This window comes from Dermacentor albipictus, chromosome 5 (genome assembly GCF_038994185.2).
Source record: "Dermacentor albipictus isolate Rhodes 1998 colony chromosome 5, USDA_Dalb.pri_finalv2, whole genome shotgun sequence".
In the NCBI taxonomy this organism is placed as follows: Eukaryota; Metazoa; Arthropoda; class Arachnida; order Ixodida; family Ixodidae; genus Dermacentor; species Dermacentor albipictus.
The window spans coordinates 85433918-85453369 of record NC_091825.1 but is presented as its reverse complement, the minus strand read 5'-3'; the positions used below and the strand labels follow the sequence as shown (position 1 = coordinate 85453369).

The window sequence follows — 19452 nt, the reverse complement described above, 5'->3', positions numbered from 1 at the left end:
CTTCTTATATATGTACAGTTCTTTGATAAGGGTAGCCCCCCCACCCCCCTTTGTGGTGATTAATTTTACCTGTATTTACCATTGCCTCTAAATGGCCTCTACTTAGTCTGAGTAGGGTATGCGCCCTGGACAGTACTGAAAATGTTGCGTGCAACTGTGGCAGTCCATGGCTTTCTTGGCGGAGCTCGACGGTTGTACAATAATCTGGACGCACCCTAAAATTATTACTCGCTGTGGCGGATCAGTGGCTGTGGTGTTTATACGCTCAGCGCGAGGTCAAGTCGCCGATTACCGGCCATGGTTTCCACATTATGAGGGGGTTTGGGAAAAATAATAATAATAATAAAGGTCGTGCACATTGGCATGTATAAAATTTGCAGAAAACTAGGCAGCCAATGTTAATGTGGAGCATTCGAACAACGACGTTTTTCGTAAACCGCTTGTGCCAGTCTTAGGACATTAAACCGCACAATAAAGAAATGTGAAAGGAATTGCTCCCAGTTTCAAAAAACAAAAATTGATAACCATAGTGCAGTCGTAAGAAGTCAGTGCACGAAGTACAATATTATGAAGGAAAAAAATGGGTAGCTGGTAATTAGCGCCTTTATTATAAATTAATGGTCTTGACTAGTAAATCCGCTATCAATGGCTCTGCGAAATGTAACGTTGGCCTCTTATATTTCGCCGAATATCTCTTATAAAATTTTCTGTATTAGACGAAAGAACAGACGCTACGGGCTAATAAAACTAGAGAAAGCATCGTTGTGTTGATAAGTTTCCGTAATATCAGTTCTATATTCATCTAATCATCTCCAGAAGAGCATATGCAGATAACTACGGGTTATGTTTCAAGACTCGAGACTCATAGCAGGGGAATTGTTCTTTAGTGCACGTGTATAATCTGCGTAGTCTTACCTGCAGTCGGATCAGGGAACCTATTCGTTAATCAAAGCTAATGAATTCATTGGAGACCTCCTTGAGTTGAGTAACCACTAGCTAATTCATGCACTAGCGTTCAAGTACTTATGAGCACAGCGACGTTCACATGCTGTCATTAATAAAGACGCCGACAAGGTTAACAAATCCGAGCTTCTTTGTTGGCGGTGATGCGATACCAAAATGGCTTCTTCAGTTCGTATTTGAAACTTTTGCCTGAATATTGGGAATGCTTGCAAAATTTTACGTCAAGCTGCTTGTTAAGATTGATTGACCGTCCGCTAAAAAGAGTCCACGCTGTTTATTTAACGAATACAGTTGTTTTATACTGAAGACGTAGAATACTTGCTTATGCGAGAAAAAATGTACATTTGAGTAATGACCTAGTACACCCTCAAAAAAAAGTCCATGCTTGCGCTGCCGTTTTGTGTTGCCCTTGTCTTTTGCGCTCCTAAGGTTATAGCTACATACGCAGTTTTCTCTTCATAAGATATACGCAATAACAGTAAATGAGATTCTATCAGTGCATTACACTAAGCTCTCTTAAAGCTTCCCTTCCCGAGCGCTTTTCTAACGCGTTCACTGAAATGTATTCATGCATTCAGATGTTCATTATTAGCAATCGAAGAGCGTATTCAACACCAATAACGCTTCTTCAGGGTGGTCAGTCAGCCGATCTTGTCCACTGCATGCTTAGAAGTATTCAAACTACTATACTGGGAAGGTTTAGGAGTAAGGGTCAATGGCGAATCTCTCGGCAACCTTCGGTTTCCAGATGATATTGTCTTGTTCAGTAACACTGGGGACGAATAACAAATGAACAAGCACTTTAACCGATACAATGTAAGGGCGGGGTTGCAGAATAATGTTCAGAAGACAAAGATAATGTTCAAGAGGCTGGGAAGGGCACGAGAATCAGGATCTGCAGTCAGCCTCTGAAATGTTTACAGGAGCTAGTTTAGTTAGGGGACCCTGATCATGAGAACGCAATTTACAGAAGAATAAAACTGGGTTGGAGTGCATACGGCAGTCATTACCAAATCTTGGCTCGTAGCTTACCACTGCCGTCGGAAAGCGCACAATCATTGCATTCTCCCGGAGCAGAAACTATGAGGTTAACAAAGAAGCTAGAGATCAAGTTAGTTCGGGAACCCACAAAGAGTGGCGGAGTGAAAAGCGTTAGGGGTAACGTTACGGGACAGGAAGGATGGTGTGGATGACCGAGCAAGCGGCGTAGCCGGTATTCTTGTTGACATTAAGAAAAAAAATGAAGCTGGGCAGGCAGATAACCGGTGAATAATTATAGTTATGGAATGGGTGCAAAGGGCAGGGAAACGCAGTTGATGATAGCAGAAAGTTAGGTCTGGGTGAGGAAATTAGGAAATTTGCAGGCGCAAGTTTGGAACAGCTTGCACAACGCAGGGGTACTTGGAGATAGCAGGGAGAGGCCTTCATCCAAAAATAAGCTGATGATGATGATGATCATACGTACTCATTTGTAAGTGCGTATTTAGCAGACGAACTACTATGTGTACAAAGTGTCCAGCAGCTGTGTCCGCGGTGTGCCGTTGTCTTCTCTTAGGTTGTGTCCTGACACTAAGAACATTAAGCGCATTACGCTTAGGGAGGTCACACTTAAGTCAAATGCCCCAGATGAATTTATCTGTTTGATAAGGGACAAGAAGAATAGAATTTGTTGCTGAAGTAACTGCCTCAAACAGAGTTGCATGCAATTATTTGGGGCGTCTCACTAACTTTATAATATTTGTGTACGTCTCGCGCAAATCCAACCAATTAAAGGAACAAACACCGCGTGTGGCCGCATTACACTGACTTTGAAACAATGCATATATATATAGTCACCTCCCTCCACTATGTTTGCAATAGTTCAATTCGAAAGTTAGCGTTGAACACTTGTGTTTCTGGGAATAATTTGGGTCGATCGAACACGGGATTTCTGGGACACCTGTTTCTAAAATATGGCATACTTCCATTTCAGCTATTGTATGACTTTACTCTACTATCAAAATACAAAAACAGTCTTAAGCAAAACGAAACCGCCTTTCTTACTTTATGCACGTTAACAAAACCATCCGACATACCCTATACGCTCAGAAATCGAAGCACTTGGCTGACTCCCTTTTCAAGAACATGTCATGGCACAAACAGGTTAAAATCGCGCATAGCTACCCTTTTAGGTGACCTGGAAAAAGACAATATTGACATAGATAACTTAACCCGCAAAAAATGGAAAACTTTTTTACTAAATCGCTGGTGCTCTTAAAAGATATAGACCGTTCGTTGACTGTATGATTAGATTACTACTACATCAAATTGGAATATTTATGTTGTACTTCTGTTCAATTTTCTTGTAGAAAGGTTTCTAATTATATTACGTCATGTGTTTAGCATTTTCTGTTTTTTGCTGTTCTGTGCGCTACTGTTTAATATATATTTTTCAGTGACATACTATAACAGAGCAGTCGCTACAGATTTTTGAGTATTTTATATGATGTACTTTGTGTTTTTTTCCCATGATTTTACATGACCATTTGAAATCTGTAAATATTTTTTTTTCACACAAATGTATTTACTGTCTCTTGTTTCTGCCAAGTGATGGGGCAAGCACCCAGTCAAGCTGCAGCTTAGCAGCTTTTTGTGCTTGTCCTAGCATTCTTCTGTTTGTACAAAAGAAATGCTGAAATAAATTGACTTGACTTGACTTGACACTATACGTGTCTTCCTTTGCCCTCGTCTATCAGTGGTGAAAGCTATTTCGAAACTCCTTTATTTAGGAACCAGGGGTTCACCGCACCACAGGATAAACTACTAGCATGCGTATAGTGCATAAAGGCTGCTGTACGTAGATGTGTTGGAGGTTTTATTTCTATAAAAGATGTGACATTTCCACATTCCCTAACCACAGGGCTGCAATTTTACTTGCACGGAACTTCCGTTTTAAGAGCGAAGCTTTCGTTCTGGTAGTATGCTGCTAATGTGTGAGTCTATACGTATCAACATGTCCATGCGTGTTTACCATTTTCATGGACTCCAGTAAGGACGATCCGTGTTTCCAAGGTTTGGGTTGCTCGCAGTTAAGTGACTGCAGGTCCAGGTTGTGCATGACGCGATCGGCGTTGTGAAGTCCAGTGGCGAGTAGCGTCACTGCGTCGTACATGAGTGCTGTGTCTGTCTGCGAACAAACAATGTAATTTGTGGGTCGCAGGTATTTCAGCCAGGGCAGCGTTCTCGAGAAAGCCGTACCTGAGGAAATACTTGGCAAAACTACATCTTGATAAGTATTTCTGAAAGTTCAGTTGACGGAGAATTAAGGTGCACTGGGCTTAATTGTACAAAAAAGAGGCTATAAAGTCTAAATCGCTACCTTTTACGCACCGATGCCTATAAGACTGAAGGTTTATATTGTTCCCTTCTAACGCTCAAACGAAAGTACTTACTGTTGTTCAGACATTTTTCTAAGCAAATATCAGCTTTCTAAAATTTACAATTCTCACGGTAGTCAATTTAAAAAACGAATATAAATCTACCACACCTCAATGCAGATTAGCTAGAAGGTTTTAGTATCTATTAACATTCACAGCCTATTCATCAGAATGTTCATCAGTTTGCAATGGAAGGTAACAGAATTGAAAGACACGCATTCATTGTATCTAGTACGAAGGGTGACTTCCCGTACATCGACAGAAATAATCTCGGAATGGTTACTGGCTCCATATCGCCAAAGAGCCCTGCCGATCTTCAGGTCTCGGACAACGTTTATGACTTCTGGTCGCTGCGGATCAACCAGACGGAATGCGGTAATGTTGGCTTGAATGCCAGAGAATTCGCTGAGGTCCAGCGTGTGCAGGTCCTGCACGAAAAGAACAGCAAAAACAGTCAACGTCAGAACTATAAGCGCTCGAATGTATCTTCAGCGTAGCTGACAGTGCTATAATGAGATGTGTGCGGCATGCAGTGCAGCACAACACGCTCACTTCAGCGCACTCAGCTATGCAACTTGTGCTCAACAGCACGGACATCACAGAATTACACCCGTTATTCCTTTTTGTGACTCAGTCATAATATACGGGAAGGATATGCATTCGTAAGGGTTGATATCTATACGTTTCATACGGGTGTATGAATTATTACTGACTGCGCTAGAACAGGGGACGAAACGTAAGAAAGGGGACAGATGGTGAAAGCTGGAGATGTGTTAAGTTCATCTTAAAAGAGCGCGAGTGATCTGCTTCGGGAACGTCGACATTACACTTGTGAGCAGAATGTCGACAATGTGGGTGCGAGTCATGATTCATGAACGCAGTAGCTGTGTCTAGAGAGAGAACATTCATAATCATCGAGGCATTCCATATCAGGAGGAACCGGTAGTTTTGTGTCAGCCACCCTTCAATCCTTGCTGCACGTATAACACAACAATGTGAGTCATGTTTTTTTTACATAAAACTTGTATTCCTGTAGCCATTGTATTAACATGACACTATTGTGTGCTACTGGACAATGATTTTCTTTTACTTTTTGTAAACTCAGCTTCAACTCCGCGCTTTCAAGTTTCATTTCTTACTTTGTGTACCACATAGTTACGCATGCTTGAGCCAATCCATGGAAAAAAGTCAAGTTATATTTCGTAAACAAATGAGATAAAGTTGTAGTACAGGTAAGTAAAAACCGTAATGCCTAGGAAACTCAGTGTATTACAATCCAATATAGAAGTATATTATTTAATGAAAGTATCGCCAAACAAGAAAACTACAATAGAATAGATCATGTTTCAGTTCGGCCTCATAACGCCATACGCATTTGTTAGGCCATCGAGAGAAAGTCTTGCTCACATATTTCACCGCTATTAGAAAGCAATAAAGTCCACCTGATTATTCTCTGCAGCTGGTTCCCAGGAGGCACTCTTCGGAGAAAATTAGGGGATGCCTAGAAGCAGTCGACAACGCGAACCAGAGTGTCGTACGTATCATCAATAGAATGACGGTAATAATGTCAGAGCACTAACTTCCCCGGTTCCTTCGGTTACTCTTCACTTCGTATCTAAGGCAGAATCGTAAGATACGCCTGCTTGCCATATGCGATCTAACAATTTTTGATTTGATATGAGTTCGCTAACCTGGTGATGCATTTTCTTATCGCGGCAATGCTTCTTTTTTGGTGTCCTCATCTTGGTTGCCCACTGGGGACAAAACAGGCAACTCAAAAGTGGCAGCACGATGGTCATTGTAACAGACGCCAAAGCTAAATTCTGCACGTCAATACGCGAACGAAAGCCACATTTTCGCGCTTTTTTTTGATGAACCTTCCATGGCATCAGCGGCAGTTGTCGTCATGCTGTCGTGCTTATGGGCGCCCTTGGCAAGCCAGTGGCATAGTAATGTCGGGCGATACCGAAGTCTGCCGATACCGAAGTCTGCCGCATATAGCTGAAAGAACGGAAGTCTAAGAATGACCAGAACTGATGTTAATTAAATGTAACCTCTGAAATACGGTGTGCCCATACATTGCTCGAATACTAATTGCATTGCCATTGACGGCCATGTTAAGATGAGTTCTGCATGAGTACATTATTTAGTTTACCAAGCTAGTAGATAACTTGGGCTGGATGAATTGATCTCAATTGAAATCCAAATGGATGGATGAAACCGAGAAACGCTATGGCACTTTCCAGAGTAATTCCTCTTCGTAACAAGATAGATAGGAAGCAGGCACGTAGGCAAGCTCAAAACGTTTGAAGTAGACAAAGAATGCTAATCACTTCAATGCAAAACGGAGTGATCACTCAAACTAGATGAGAACGTTACAAGGGGCTGTTTCAATGAATGACGTGAACGTGATCAACCGAACGTTATGAAATGGTGATGAAGTGGCCAGTACACACCATAGCATCGCCAGCGCTGATTATTATTAAAATTTCCGCGCTGTGGTGGTTACCCACCACGGGCTCTTGGCCGATAAGTGTTCGTTACATTTAAATAAATAAGAATTTAAGAAATACAAACCAATGTCGATTTGTTCCATTGCATAGCACGGGTTCACGAGAGCACATGAGTGCGTCAGTTTCCTTTACGTGAAAGGAAATGGACAAAAAAAGGAAATAAAGGAAATGGACAAATTTATCAAATTTTGTTAATCAGTTCACAAAGATTTTCTTCACATAGATTCTAACTTGTGCGTTGGATCTGGTTAATTGTTTACTGCAGCGAAACAACTAAAGGCTTGAGACCTTATTGGTTTACCATGTTTCTGTTGGGGCAGCGATGTCATTGTCAAGATCGTTAATAAAGCTTCACAGATCATCTTTGAAGGGCAGAAGACTACGGTTATTCGCAAGCAGCAAGGGAATGTCAGGTATTTTAGGCTTAGTAGCCCTACCCCTCTCGGTTTCCCGTAGCTGCTGAATTATTAGGACTTTATATCAAAGCCTGAGTGGATGTCCAACTGGAAACTGTCACACTGCGTGACAGTCGAACTTCGTACACTTCATTGCCGCTATACCCGCGGCATCTACCACCTATTAGTAGTTGAGCTGTTTACCATGCTCGAGAGAAGCTTTTCTAGCGTGATATGTTGCTGTGTTGAGCTCATCCCTCACTATGACTTGTTTTTCTTTGAGCATTGCATGTATGAACAAAACATGTTCTTTGCATTTGGATTTATTTTTATTTTTACTTTTGTTACACCTCAAGGGTCCCGTGAGGGACATGAAGGGTGGGTACAGGGGATACAGCATAATTACATTAAAAATTGGTGGAAACAGGTCAAATGAATGGAAGTAAGTCAGTCAATGCAAGGCATGATAAATAAAATAATAATGATGCAGAACAGTACACACGATAATCCTGTGGGTTAATGTCGATGGGTCTGATTTTTTCAACGGCGGATTTGAATTCAACAAGGTCGGTGTTATTAACGATATGGCCGGGAAGGTGATTCCAGCCATGCGCGGTACGAACAAAAAGTGATTGATGAGTTGTGGTGTGGGCACGTGCAGGATTGACAATGTTTGTATGGGTGTTGCGTGACATGCGATGGACAGAAACGGTGAAATCGTTTTTAGGCGGCAAACGGTGAAAGGACTTTTGGTAAAAATTTAGCTGAGAATTTCTGCGGCGATGAGCCAAGGCGGGTAGATCAAGTTATGATTTTAGAGCTGTGATGCTAGGCTTGTAAGAATAAACACTAAAGATGAATCTAGTAGCTTGTTTCTGGACTGCTTTGAGTGTTTCAGTTAGGTTTAATTCGAAAGGGTCATATATTGCTCTTGCAAACTCAAGTTTGGGACGGACGAATGTGTTGTATACCAGGAGCTTTACAGAGGAAGGTGCTAGGTAGAGATTGCGACGGATGTAGCGCAAGACAAGGTTTCCATAGTTGGCAACATGATTAACATGACTGGTCCAAGTTAGGTCGTGGGAGATGTGAACACCCAGGTATTTGAACGAGTCACCGCGATTTATAGGGCAGGTAGCTGTTAATGGTGTATGCAGCAGTTGAAAAGTTGCGACGACGGTGAAATGAAATTAGTACAGTTTTGTTAACGTGGAGCGACATCAACCAAACTTTACAGCACTCTTCTGTATGATAAAGATCGTTCTAGACGTTAGATATATCGGATGAGTCTGTTATAGGACTGCATAGAATAGTAATCGGCGAAGACGCGCATTTTCGATGACATATGATGGGGCAAGTTGTTAATATGTATCTACACCAGAAATGGCCCGAGGATCGTGCCCTGGGGGACGCTAGATAGGACTTGTCAGAACGATGACGAATATGTATGAATGTAGACGAACTGATGACGGTCCGTTAAAAACGCTTGAATCCAAATAACAATTAATTGGTGTAAATTTAATTGTCAGAGTTGTAGTAAACGAGCATGATGTACTTTATCGAACGCCTTTTCGAAGTCAAGGCCATATGCATGGACAGGCATGTTACCATCAAGGGTTGAGTGAATGTCGTGCAAGAAAAAAGCGAGCTGTCTCTCGCAGGAATGGCCTTCGCGGAAAGCGTGTTCGTTAGGATGAAAAAAGTTGGACGGCTGAAATTTAGCTGCACTATAGAAACGGACTTGTTCTATTAATTTGCAGCAGACGCTTGTGATTGAAATAGGGCGACAGTATTTGGGAGAAGAGTTAGTACCCGCATTAAGAGATTGCTGGAAAATTTGGGAAAGAATAATTCTACGACAATTATTAGTGTTTTTCAGTACCTTAACATCGATGCCATCAATGCCGGTGGACGGTGAGTTTTTTAAATGAATCAATTAATTCAGCAATGCCAGGCGGGTCAAAGGTAATGTTATTCGTGTGGATATCAGTGTACGGTAAAATGTCGGGCATACTGTAAGCGGATTTAATAGTAAAAACCAAAGATAACGTCGCTATTTTGATATTACGAATCAGTGGCTGCCATTCTCCAGCAGTGGACTTCGCGAGCCGAGGCACCCGGGCTATGCTTTCACTCAATGTGCGGAGTGTTGCTGTATTCTTAAGTGATTTATTATATTTTCTTCCAATTTATTAGCGGTATCCGTGGCTACCTCTGGTATACTGCTTAAAAACAACTTATGTCGACTAGAGTAGTCTTCGACGTCGTCTAGTCATGAACTTAGGGCAGCATTATATTCTGTGACCTTATTACTTGTATCGTGCAGCTCACCGTTATGCATAGCCACTGCCAAGCTGTTTGAGATTATATGGTTTATATGCTTTCAGTAATTTCTCATATTGCTCCACATACCATACTTTTCTTGAGCTCCGAGATGGTTTCACGATTTCAAGCTTTTAAAAGTTGTTGAGTTGATTATTGTCAATAAGAACTTAAGCTCACAGTAAAGTATACTATCAGTTGCTCGAGAGGAGAGTTAAAAATACCAAGTTGGGGGCATTTTCGTGACTCTCGTGCATATTTTTTTAAAGCTTGGGACTGGTTAGGTTAAACAGCCTATGTACACAACACATATACACCACACTGGGGCCTCGCGGACCAGCGCTCACGCACTCCACTCACCAACGAAGTGATGATGTAGTTATGGTAGTATGTCATCATATTGACGTCTTGAGCCTGAAAGAAAAAAAAACAAGGCAGTCTTCAGAGGAGAAAGAAGTGTGCGGCTATTTATTGGTAAATGCGAAAAAATGCGTTAAAATGACATGTAATTTTTTTTTGAGGTCACGGACCCACGATTTAAACCGCGCTCGGCACATTACAAAGTGTTGTCCAAAAGATCACTCGATTCACATCTTGCCTCTTCGAGGAGGGAAGTGCTACAGCTGGGATAGGTGTATATATTTATATCACTATCTTCGTACACTTCACATACATTTCTTCAGACTTTTATACTCCAAATGCTAACGCAGTAAAAGGGAACTTAAGTGATAAACGGTAGCCAAACCAGGAAAGCCTCGGGATGAAGCCAACTTGGCAGAAAACAAGAATTGTGGGCTGATGCATATTATCAGTCAGGCGTTGTCTCATGCCATAATTGCGCGTAAACACAACCAAAGTAGTAAAGCTCGCACTGAAACTTAAGGTAGTATGTTGGAAAAAAAGTTGTTGAATGTCGCACCAAGTGCCACCCTGACACTTTATCTCCAAAGAGCGATAAGGGCTGGCTGTATTCGCTGCAGCATCAGAGCTTCATGCGTGAAAGTGACAGCTGTTTTTCGCGAGGACAGACACAGTCACCAACACATTGAGTCATTAAGGCCAGGTATATAAATAATCTACAGGTAGTAGTGACGTAATAGCCTGTTTGCAATCAGATAGTAGCCAGGTTATAGCCATTAGAGCCAGGTATAGAAACATATTGGGCTAATTATTGTGTAGTTCCTCAGATATACTACATTACTACAATGGAATCTAAATATGTAGTTGCTCAGGCGGCAAAGGGAAAAGAACGAGTTGAACAGACGGCACAGAACCACTAGTAACTAGCGCATATTACCTCTCGTATAAGCGCTGGTAGAGACGATGTCTTGATGTCTAAGATGATGTTGTACTGTTTAGTGACGCCGATATCTTTCATAATCTTCTTGAAGGACAATTTCGGATTCAGTTGGACCAGGGAAACCATATGATCTTGGGCGAATGAGCTGTTCAGCACGTCTTTTAGCAATATCAAGCCTGTGTTTTTGCGTGTGTGGAAAAAAAAAACAACACGTATTTGAGAAATTTAGGTGTTTTTATCACCACAGGAAACATGCAACAAGCTTTACAGCTTTAATAGTGAGCAATAACACTGAGTGGTACTCTGTTCATCAGAAAACTCATGCAATGGGAAAAGGCAGGCAACCGGGGAGAAAACTTGCGTTACTTCGTAAACGAAAAAAAAAATTAAATATACGTATGAAGCTTTTGCTAGAGAAGGAAATGCACCATAGGTTACCTAAAATATGCCTATGCATCATGAGATAGCCACGGCGAAAAAGCGAGAATATATTATTTGTTTCGAACTCGCAAGTTGTTCTGCACGAACTATCCGTAGTGTTTTCGTAATATCACAAGATTTCGTCAACAAAAGCTATCTGTGACTTGTATTTCATAATAAAGTCATTGGTTTTCTTGCAGCAGAGTCAATGGGTATTTTATCACGCGAATGCTTCCAGTGCTTAAAGCGGTACGCTGATGGTGACACGTGAGATAAATATTTTACTGTCATAGTGAAGTGGAATAGTGGACTCTTCTGTCATTTTGGCTCCATGGGTATAGTGGGTACTGTACAGTATAGTACAGTATTGTATAGTGGGTACTGCATATATAGTGCTAACTGCATTCTGCGTCTGAGAAGGAAGTCACGGCTTCGGTTCCCGGCCACAATGACCTGATTTTCATGTGTTTAAACTAGGGAAACGGTCTTCCGCTTCAGTTTTATTGCGGTAGTAATTATAGGGACACTCCAGGCTCATTTTTGCCGTCGCCGTCGCCGTGACGTTCCGCATAAATTCACAGGGCGATAACACCGTGGTCGCCCGTCATACGCTATATGAGCGAGTGAAAGCACGCAAGGGAAGCCGACGATCGCGGTTCAGTCTGGCGCGCGACGTTGCAAACGGAGAGCGAACCCGCTGTCATCAGGTCGCGCGAAAGGCCGTTGGAGGAGGGTAGGGAGGGAGAGAGACGGCGTTGTGCTCCGGCAGCAACTGCGCATTTCGCCACCGGGCGGAAGGGGAACTGGCGATCGCGGATCACTCTCGCGTGCCATATATGGAGGAACGTTGCTAAGCAGCGCGGAAGGGAGAGGGGGCGGCTTCGACTCCGACAGCACGTGCGTACATTGCACGGTCGCACGCACATCATCTTGAAAGCGTTCCGCAGACGGCTCATACCTTTTTGTAATATGTCTTCTAGCCGCTCTTGCGTTGAAGCCGATAGACCGCACGAACATGATTTCGCTCGCTGCTGCTGCCGCGCTTGCTCACACCAGCGTCCGACGTCTCACAGCGAGTGTCCGCGCTCATCGAGTGTGATGTGTTCATGTTTGCTTGTGCTCGCTGACACCATGCTTGTTAATTCAGTTAGTAAAGGACTCTTTCCAAGTCTACACGGTCGATGAAAGTAGTGTCCTTACTAAGTATAGCTGTGTACTAATTTGTTATCGCAATCGATGCTTCGCGTGTCGGATGAAAATGCGTCTTTTTTATGTGAACGTTAAAGAACTCCAGGAGGTCAAGATTAATCCGTACCCTTCCACAAAGTTGTCTCTCATATAGCCCCAGTGCCGATTTATTTATTTACTTATTTATTCATTCGCCAATTATTCATTCGCCAATCACCACAGAAATGATTTCATGAAGGGCACATACATGATCTATACATGTGTAATACATGAGCAATACACGAGCTATTGCCTAATCAAACAAGTAATATTTTAATTAAGTTCTCTATCATGAGAATCGCAAGAATCATTCAGACTTGTGGAGGAAGACTCACTCTGCTGGTCCTCGTATAGTATTGTGAACGTCTTCCACTTCTTGTTGAGTATGAGGTCCAGGAACGCTTTGCCAAAAAGGTCGGGGTCTGGGAACAAGTTCAGGGTGTAGGGATTGCGATTGGACGTCGGGTGCCAAGTGGTCTGTAGGTGCGGCACATTCAAGTTTGTGCACGCCGACATGGCGAACGACGTCACAACTGGTGACGTGGGGCCCACGATTGAAGAAACCCTCTGCTTGAAAGAAGTGCAAACTGGAAGAAACATGGTACGAACTGTATTGTTAACATTCGAGCACAAAGGAGACATGATAAAACAGTCCCAAATAATTGGAGACAGGAGTCATTTACTGATTTTCCTTTACAGGTGGACCGTCCCCTCCCGCTCATTGAAGTCTTCTTACATGGACAATAAGGAATTTCGATTAATGTCTCCTGTGGGATCTGAAACTATTTTTAATCAAGAAAAATTGGATTCCTATTACTTTATGGTGCCTTCCTACCTTTTGCGCCTGCCCGCACATAAAGGGAATGATAGATCGTTTCTTCTATATTCGGTCACTTTGCGGACTCAGATACACCGAGAAATTCTCCAAATTCAGGTTCAAGTGTCATTTAGCATAAACGACGTGGGCGTTCCAACTAAAAAGTATGCACTCGCTTCTCCTATTCCTCCCCGCTTTACTGCTGGGCGAATATCTATGCGACGGGGCTGCACGTTTAATTTTGTCGACGTACTCCTGCCTCAATTACCAAACAAAAAAGGCGCATTCTTCATAATTCCATGGAGGGCCGGTAATTACTGAGGAGAACAGGATGCCTTTTCTCTTAGCTGGCCACTAGTAGAGGTCACAATGGTCTCGGTGACGTGTGGAAAGCGTTGCGTTGCAATAGCGATCAGTAGAGCTATATGCGGTGTGCAAGTAATAAGAGAGAGTCCCCAAGTAATAAAAAATAGTTGGCAGGCACTGCCTTAATAATCATCTTGCTCTTCTATTTGCCCTGTGCTTGTTTTCTCATCGTCGTGCATCATTACCGCGATTAAATAAGTGTGACGGCTTCCGAGTCTAGTGTTTTTTTAAGGCGTACAATAGTAATTTCTTTTAGAAAACAGATCCCTAAAGTAAGCTGCGTCATGCCATCCTGCGCACAGACAGGCAACGGCACTTTTGCAATACCGAGTTTTTATTTCTGCTACTGTCATTTAAACTGTAACCTAGCTTATTGCGGTAGTCTTTTCTGGATTGCTGTCCTTCATAGGCCTGGTTCAATAATCAATCTTGCTCCTCGCGTTAGGTGAACTGTTACCTTTTGGCGAAGGCGTTAGGCGAACTGTGACCTTTTTTGAAGCGCTCCAGCGGTAAAAAAAATAAATAAAGGAACCGCCCGTTGTCGTCTGCCGTCAAACATGCAGTGGTGAAGCTTACTAGCTTTGGAAGCGGAGAAGCTGTCCTTGGGCTTCACCTCGTGTATGACTGGCATAAGCTCGGTCCTTGGCAAAATGGTGATGTCCTTGTTGATCTTGTCTAGGGCGTGGCGGAAGCTCAGCTGCGCCTGGTGGTTGTCGCTTTCGAATATGCCTCCTGAAAATGACACGAAGAGACGTGAATAACCGCGTGTACATGCCCAACCAAGAGAAAAAACATCTGTGCGAGATTTGAAGGCGAAAATCGCAAAATTGTTCGAAAGAAGGCATACTTCTGGCTTTACTTTGTCATGCCAAGTGCATAAAGGAAGTATCATTTAAGGAGAAGTGCAAAATCGAATAAGGTTTAATACGAATGCTTTTTCTGGCTTTATCTGACTGTTTTTTTAGCAGCCGTGCATATGAGAGAGAAAATATCAAGCTTGAATTGCTATTGTATTTAGTGCTATCGCACATTCTCGCGTATATTCAATTCGGAGAAATATTGTACAACAAAAGCCTATAGACATCTATAGTCCATAGACGTCTTATGGAGCTGTACCGTAGTTTCAGGCAATGAAGCAATGAAAATCATTTTATTTTACTTGTCTTTCTGGCATTCCACACCTCAGTTTTTGTAATGCCGCATGTTTGCTCCGCATCCAGACTACGCTGAAATGAAGGTTTATTGAATATTAGATGGAAGTGGTCACCTCGTTAACGGAACAGCATAATCGTGCTTAAAGTTTCCTTATGTGATACTGAAAATTGTAAAAATGGCAAGTCGCAAAAGGTAAAAATAAAAAAAATGAGGACGTATGACACGTTTGCCAAGTGCAAAGACTTATCCCGAAATTGTTGTACAGTCGCAACGAAGCGCTTCTATTTCAATTCGTTCAGATAGTCTCGTTTCTGTCTGTCAGTCATTTCTCCTAAGTATAAATATGTTTTTAGTGCGATATATATTTCGTGGCTCTATGGCTTCCTCCGATCTTTCCTATATTAACACGTGAGCTTCCCGTCCATGTTTGCTGTTCTTTTGTGCACGTATAATTGAAAAGTTAAAGAAAGCCAGCAAGATATACGCGTGCTAAACGAACAAGTACATCATTATTAATATTATTGATTTGAAAGAAGTATTAAAGGTACACATCGTAGAAAAGACGAGCAAGTGCTGGCTAGGTTTGCTAATACAAACATGAGTATAAAAAACAGAGTAGGAGACACAACGTAATAATAATATTTGAGGTTTTACGTGCCAAAACCACTTTCTGATTATGAGGCACGCCGTAGTGGAGGACTCCGGAAATTTGGACCACCTGGGGTTCTTTAACGTGCACCTAAATCTAAGCACACGGGTGTTTTCGCATTTCGCCCCCATCGAAATGCGGCCGCCGTGGCCGGGATACGATCCCGCGGCCTCGTGCTCAGCAGCCCAACACCATAGCCACTGAGCAACCACGGCGGGTGAGACACAACGTAGGTGGGAATAATAAACTTAATGCCACTACGCATTTGCCATTCATTGAAGCGTCTCAAGACTAAGCGCTGATTATCTGTTTGTACTTTGCGCTTGTATGTTCTGGTTCGTAATATCATTTCCTACTCTTCATTTCACGAATATAGATTTCAGCATTTAGAGAATAATAAAATAGAAAGTTGACAGTCACTTTGGAGCATGCTAGAGAGGATGAAAGCGAAAGCCTTCCCACTCACGAGATATTCAATACAGTACTTGACATTTTCATTCTAACGCGTTGTTACTTCCTTTTAATTGTTTTCTCCTACAAAATGTCGTGGCTTCGAGTGACTTATTGAACTGTACCTTATTTTACTGTGCCTTACATAACTTCGCCTTAATTAACGCCACAGGCCATGGATTCGCTTCCCACAAAAGGTGGGTTCGATTCCTCAACTGTCTTAATTAACCGTGTGTTAATGAACTTCACCTTAATTAAGGCAAAAAGTCGTGAGTTCAACTCCCACCAAAGTCGTGCGTTCGACTCTCGATCTTCGCGATGTCCATTAGAATCCGACTTGGAGATATCGCCAGTTCGCACATATGTCAAAGTGGGTTCGACTCCTTCCAAAGGTCGAAGGCTTGACTCCCAACAAACGTCGTGGGTGCGAGTACCCTAATTAATTATACCTTAATTACCTGCGCATTAGTTAACTTTGCCTTAATTAACACCAAAGGTCGTGGGTATGACTTCCACCAAAGGTCGAGGGTTGGAACCGCAATTTTGGTGCCATTGAATTTTGATGCCATAACGTCGGACGGCAAAATACATACAAGTACGTATCTGAAGTACACGAGAAACTGCGAGATGCATTTTGCTGCGTCTTCCACAAAACAGAAGAGAACAAGAAACACCGAGTAAGAGCTACAAATTGTTAATTTACTTGTGAGTGAGTGAGTGAGTGAGTGAGTGAGTGAGTGAGTGAGTGAGTGAGTGAGTGAGTGAGTGAGTGAGTGAGTGAGTGAGTGAGTGAGTGAGTGAGTGAGTGAGTGAGTGAGTGAGTGAGTGAGTGAGTGAGTGAGTGAGTGAGTGAGTGAGTGAGTGAGTGAGTGAGTGAGTGAGTGAGTGAGTGAGTGAGTGAGTGAGTGAGTGAGTGAGTGAGTGAGTGAGTGAGTGAGTGAGTGAGTGAGTGAGTGAAACAACTTTATTATCACTCAGTCAGCGTGCTGGGCGTTGCAGTGCGCAAAAGTAAACGCATCCCGTAACAGGTTAAATTTCTGGTTCATGTTTTCAAAGGTTTGGTCGCGTACTACGATTATAAAGTATATGTACCATGAGGCCGTAATCTTAAGCTTAGCAGCGTAATGAACAACCACTGTAATGTAATCAGTCTGGCATATTGATCATGACGCACTGAATATTTTCCCCCGAGCTCTATTCATCCGTTTTGGTTCGTAATTAATGCACGTAGGAAAAAGCATAGCGTTAGATGCAGCGCGAAGTGCATTAAAGCAGATTGGGATTTTAGTCTGCGAAGCGTTAAGCTAAACACGGAGAGCTGTGTAATTAGCAGGCTGAGTTACATGCAAGCGGCTCTGGAGCTACGCTGGCGAACCGGGCGCTACATAAATGATGCGTCGGGTATTATTTACGTGTTTGGGTAATTAGGCCTGCATGGTGGAACGGTGACACTGCGAATATATTATTCTCGTTTTTTTTTCTTGTTTTCACGTGATAATCTGCTGTACAGACTGCGATAACATTAACACCACCCAGTAGTTTTAGCTAACAAGTGAAGTCTGTTGCAACAGTTATGCTGGAGTTACGTGGTAATAGTATTGCAGCAGGAGGTCCCACAGTTTTGAAAAAAAAAAACTGCCCCGGGCACCTCCTATGATTACATAAATAGGGTTATTATACAAACATAGCAAAGAAGTAAGGTCATGTGATCAATTGAAATGATAATTACGCAAGTTAATTATCTGTAACAGAAAATTAGATACATAGGTTAATGGTAATGCTAATCATTAAAAAATGGGAACAATAATCGAAAGCATGTGAAGAAGTAGAATACCAATGAATATCAGCAAGAATAATCAATCCGACATGAGTGACAAAAGTCATTTCGCTATCAGTAATATTTATTACTTGTAGAAAACAATAATATACAGAAAAATGACATACATATGTATAGTTAAGCAAGAAATTAAGGTGATTCGATTAATTCCTAAATGAAATATTTCTTGGTGCGCGCGGAGAACATATGAACGTTGTGTCATGATTTTATTTCGAAAGCGAATGCATTCCATATTGCTACGCGAGAGAAGAAGGTTGTGACCTTGCTTTATTTCATCCTTACGACAGGCAAAATAAGATTATTGCGCAGGCGAAGCCGTGTATTGTGGTTGTTAGTAATGTGTTCAGTATCAATACATTCAAGGAAGATGTCGTGTATGATGAGCCTATATGCAATTATGGATAGTGTCTGACGGGAGAATTGTCGTAGCAGGAGAACATTAAGTTTAGGAAACCGTGACCTGCAGGACAAATCAAATCGGCTGAAGCTCATTAGTCTCATAGCTTGGTTCTGAAGTCGCCGCAGATGTTCAATATGTGTGGAATCCGTATTTGCCCATGACGAAACAGAATACGAAACATGCATGGTTATGAATATAAGCAAAATACAAAAATCGCACAATGTGAGGTGGAAAATAAGTTCTTGTCTTTACGATAATGTGGGTGCCAAATGCAATCTTTTTCACAAGTGGTCTGGCGTGTCCATGAAATTTTAATTCAGTGTCTAAGGTGATGCCGAGGAAGCGCGCTTCGTTCGAAACCTGTATGACGTAATCACCGATGTGAACAGAGGGCGGGACGTGGATTGAATTTCTCTGGGAGTGGAAAACAAGAAATGTGGTTTCAGTGGGGTTAATGTAGAGGTGATTACTTTGGCACCATAAAGTAATATTGGTTAGGTGTGTGCTAAGGTTAGACTTGAGTTTGGCAATTGGTTTAGAGGATGTAAAGATGGTCGTGTCGTCAGCTTAAAGTATGCACTTGGTCCTAGCAATAATAGTGGGTAGGTCATTAATAAACATAAAAAATATAAGTGGGCCTAGCTGAAATTGATCCCTGTGGGACCCCTGCGTTAATCATCCTGGATGATTAGTGATGGCCATTAACGTGAACCCTTTAAGACATGTTACTCAAGTAGTCTCTAATAAAGTTTAGTGTAGGACCACATATTCCATAGGATTTGACTTTAACAAGTAGTATGCGATGGTTTATCGTGTCGAAAGCCTTTGTCAGATCGACGAATACAGAACCCACAATTAGACATCTGTCAATAGCTTGGTTGATTTCTTCAGTTAAGGTATTAAGTGCCAGTTCGGCTGAATGTCCTTGGCGAAATCCGAATTTCTAAGGAGACAAAAGGTTTAATTTCTTTAAGAAGCACACTAATCGAGTGTGGAGTAGCTTTTCAATCACTTTACCAAAAAAGAAAGGAAAGACACAAATTCACCTGTATTTCGCAACTGAAGTCTGATCAACTTTCTTGAACGCAGGAACGATTCTACCAGCTTTAATAAGACAGCTCGGAAACATACCTGCTGAGAACAGCTTGTTAATGATTAGTGCCAATACTGACAATATTTCAAGCGACATTAGTTTTACTTTACAAGCATCAATATGGTCTTA

At 42.1% G+C, this 19452-nt stretch overlaps 1 protein-coding gene across 3 annotated transcripts in view; it reads right to left on the bottom strand.

Annotated features, from left to right (window-relative positions):
• LOC135905788 (glutamate receptor ionotropic, kainate 2-like) overlaps positions 1-19452 on the bottom strand; it is a 74421-nt gene that overhangs the window by 35322 nt on the left and 19647 nt on the right. For 2 of the 3 annotated variants that reach the window (XM_070538504.1, XM_065436833.2), the window contains exons 2-7: positions 14316-14471; positions 12892-13143; positions 10907-11085; positions 9970-10023; positions 4634-4807; positions 3974-4129 (exon numbers count right to left, since the gene is read on the bottom strand). In XM_070538504.1, the coding sequence (XP_070394605.1) occupies positions 3974-4129; positions 4634-4807; positions 9970-10023; positions 10907-11085; positions 12892-13143; positions 14316-14471 (971 nt within the window). Of the gene's footprint in view, positions 1-3973; positions 4130-4633; positions 4808-9969; positions 10024-10906; positions 11086-12891; positions 13144-14315; positions 14472-19452 lie in introns of those variants that run through there. The other variant, XM_065436834.2, reaches the window with a different exon arrangement.